The sequence below is a fragment of the Fonticula alba genome, assembly GCF_000388065.1.
Source record: "Fonticula alba strain ATCC 38817 unplaced genomic scaffold supercont2.10, whole genome shotgun sequence".
Taxonomy (NCBI): domain Eukaryota; order Rotosphaerida; family Fonticulaceae; genus Fonticula; species Fonticula alba.
Window position 1 is genome coordinate 192,525 of NW_009242980.1, and position 3,190 is coordinate 195,714.

A 3,190-nucleotide genomic window follows, 5' to 3' on the forward strand; every position below is an offset into this window, starting at 1 on the left:
CCGAGATGCTGTTCTCCTTAACTCCGTGCGTCACGCCCCCTGCCCAACCGACTCCCCGCCCATCCCCTCCCCCCCCTTTCGCCAAACCACACTCTCCTCGTGGCTGCAAAGTGGCCACCAGCATGACCCTTTCTCGGGCGAGCCCCTGCGCGAGGCGGTCCTCGCCGACTCGGACCTCCGCCGATTGATCGACCTGCGCCGGACACACCCGGTCGTCAAGCGCACCCTCGATGTGCGTGCCCAGCGCGAGGACCTTCGAGCCAAGCGCGCCCGCTTCCTTGAGGCCCTCCGCGCGGACCCCGCGAATCCAGCCGCCCCGTCGGCCCCCCCGCCGGCCCCCCCGCCGGAATAGACATAGATCCGCAAGGGCCGGGGCGGCCTGCGTGTTTTTCTCCGCGCATCCGAGTCCATGGTGAGCAGGGATGCGTGTGTCGCACCTACCACACATCCTCCCGCTCCCCCCCCCCCCCCTCCACACACACACACGAAGAGCCAGCAAAAGACGGGCGCCCCCAAACGCCGGGCCCTATACACAGAGCCCTCGTGCATTTTGATACCTGGCGGCTCGCGAGACCGAAGGGAAACTGCCGATCGTCCCGCGCCCGGCCAAACACAGGGGGACCGAAAGACAAAGGAAGGGGAGGGGCCAGAGGAGGCCGGGAGCCATGCCCACCAGCACCCCGCCGGACAGCGGGCAAGGGCCATGCTCAGCGATGCGAGAGCCGACTCACCACCGACCCAGACTCCGACAGGCCCTTGGAGATGGTGGAGGATGTGGCGTCGGAGGACAGGTCCGAGGACAGCCCCGAGGAGGACTTGCTGCCGTCTTCGGGCGGCACCCCCGGGCCGGCATCATCGCCCAGGTGCATGGCAATCGACTTGTCGCCACTGCCACGGCCGGCCGCCGGCTGCTCCTTCGAGGCCGAGGGGGAGGATCCCGCGGCAGGCCGGCCGCCACGCCGCCCCCGCCGCCGGCCGACGATCACCACCGCCAGCACCGCCGCCAGGGCCCCCAGCACCAGGAGCCCGAGCGACCCGCCGAGGGCCCCCCCCAGGAGGGGGCCGCTGACCGGCGTGGCCAGGCGCCCGGCCACCGCCTTCGGCACCTCGGCCAGCTCGACCGCCTGCCAGTCCACCGCGCGATTGTACAGGTACACCGAGCGCGACCCGAGGGATTGCAGGCCACTGGCATCCACTCCAACCCCGAGGGGCTCCAGGCCCAGGAGCTCCACCTCGAAGTACACGGCTCCGAGGCCGCGCGCGTAGCCCACGGGATCCTCGCGCAGCAGCTCCGGCAGGTTCAGCTCCAGCCCGGGGACCACCTGCGGGTCGTCCTGGCTGGGAGTGGCCGGCACGGCCGCGGTGAAGACACCGAGCGGGACATCCACCCGGGAAAAGTGCTTGCCCTCATGGCCCAGGCGGTCCGAGTGCACCGGCCGCAGCTGAAGATACGCCCCGGCAAACTGTGCATGCGCCGGGGGGAAGGGACCAAAGGCGGGGGAAATGCAGCACCAGCAGGGCAGCAGCCGGCCCTCCGCCCCTCGGTAAGGGTGTCAGCAAGCAAGATAAGAGGGGAAGGCCATTCCCCAGGGCGAGTGGTTTTCCGACCAGGCCCCCTCTCCCCCGCCGCCGCACATACGCACCAGGTCCGGGTGGTCGGCTGCCAGCATCCGCAGCGGGTACACCGCCTCGACGTTTTGATCGCGGAAGGAGCACTCCACGCGGTAAGACATCTTCAAGGGGACCGACCCCGAGACTCGCGGGCAGGTGCTGGGGAAGTTGTCGCTCAGGCTGTGTGCATCGCGCGCCGGTGAACGGCAAAGGGGTCGTCAGTCATAGGGGGCCCCCCCCCCCCCCGGACAAAAGGAAGCACACAATGCCGCGGGAAGTTGGTCCTCACGCACGGCTGGGCCCGGAAGCAGCTGAGCCACTGGGGGGTGTTCGGCGAGATGCGGCATGCCACCGGCCGGAGGCCGGAGCAATCGCGCAGCGAGTAGAGCCGCGTGCACTGGCACTGTACTCGCGAAAGTAGCGCAAAGGGCGGGAACAGGATGGGGAGAGAGAGGAGGGAGAGGAGGGGGGCGGTCGTTGGTCAATGGTCGGGGCCCGGGGGATCCCCGCGGGGGGGGGGGGGGGGGGGGCATCAGTGCGGGCACACGCACCGCATGGAAGGCCTGGCAGCAGGTGGCCAGGTCGCACGGTCCGGCCGGCGTGGGCTGGCTGTCCGTCGTGTCACAGGTGCTCGGGCACACGGGGAAAGGGGGCGATTGCTGGTACTCGGCCGGGGTGAGGATCCCGTGTGGGTCCGGGCAGATGTACTGCCATGCACACACACACACACACACACACACAGACATATGGGCCAGCCGAGGCGAGATGGGAGGAGAGGGATGCCACCAGGGTGACAGTGTCAGAGACAGGACTCGCGCTTGCGACATAAGCCCGGCAGGCCCGACGGCCCACGACGCACGCGGACAATGGTCTCGGTGCCCTGGTTGGCGCAGGTCACACGCGAGGGAAGCGACCGGAAGTGGGCGGTCTGATCCAGCGCCGCCACCGACATCTGGTCCTCATCGTCGCCGGCCGGTGTCAGGGGGCCGCCAATCAGCGACCCAAGGTCCAGGACACTGCCGGACCCGCTGCCGCTGGAGGCCCCGCCGCTGCCGGCGGTCGGCTTCTGAGGGCGTTGCGGCACCGCGGCGCCGGCCGGCGTCGGCCGAGGGGTCGGCGTCGCGCCCGACGGCGACGAGGAGCCCGAAGACGAGGAGGAGGTGGAGGAAGAAGAGGAGGAGGAGGAGCCATTGTGCTGGCGGATCCACGACGGCTGGAGCTTGTTGGTGTACGGCGCCCGCGGGGTTCGGTAGTTGACGCGGTTGGCGGCCAGCACATCACGCGCGGCCCGCTGCCGGGCCATCGCGTCGGCGACATCGACATCCTGCTCGTCCAGCCAGTCCTCCAGCATGCTAGCAAGGCCGGCCTGCGACCGGACCAAGCTATCGGGCGAGGGGCATGCGGCCGGGAACGGGGAGGGGGGATGGCGGTCAGTTGGGCGCCTCCAGTAGGATGAGCGGGTGCAGGGGGGGGAGGAGGGGGGGGGGGGGGGGGGGGGGGGGGGGGGGGGGGGGGGGGGGGGGGGGGGGAAGGGCGAAGAGGTGAGGGCAACAGCAGGCAAGGGGCAAAGCATCGGCAC

General features: G+C 70.4%; 2 protein-coding genes across 2 annotated transcripts; one reads left to right on the forward strand and one right to left on the reverse strand.

Annotated features, from left to right (window-relative positions):
* Positions 1-5: 5 nt before the first annotated feature.
* Positions 6-352, forward strand: H696_05360 (hypothetical protein; the record flags this gene model as incomplete). Its single annotated transcript, XM_009499206.1, has 2 exons — positions 6-25; positions 112-352. 2 exons carry the CDS (start codon positions 6-8, stop codon positions 350-352), a joined length of 261 nt encoding a protein of 86 aa, XP_009497481.1.
* A 355-nt stretch (positions 353-707) lies between these two features.
* H696_05361 (hypothetical protein) lies at positions 708-2,962 on the reverse strand (the record flags this gene model as incomplete). The annotated part of the gene is made up of 5 exons (XM_009499207.1): positions 708-1,463; positions 1,644-1,791; positions 1,905-2,014; positions 2,163-2,318; positions 2,471-2,962. The coding sequence occupies 5 exons, from the start codon at positions 2,960-2,962 to the stop codon at positions 708-710; spliced, it is 1,662 nt and encodes a 553-aa protein (XP_009497482.1).
* Between the last annotated feature and the right edge of the window lie 228 nt (positions 2,963-3,190).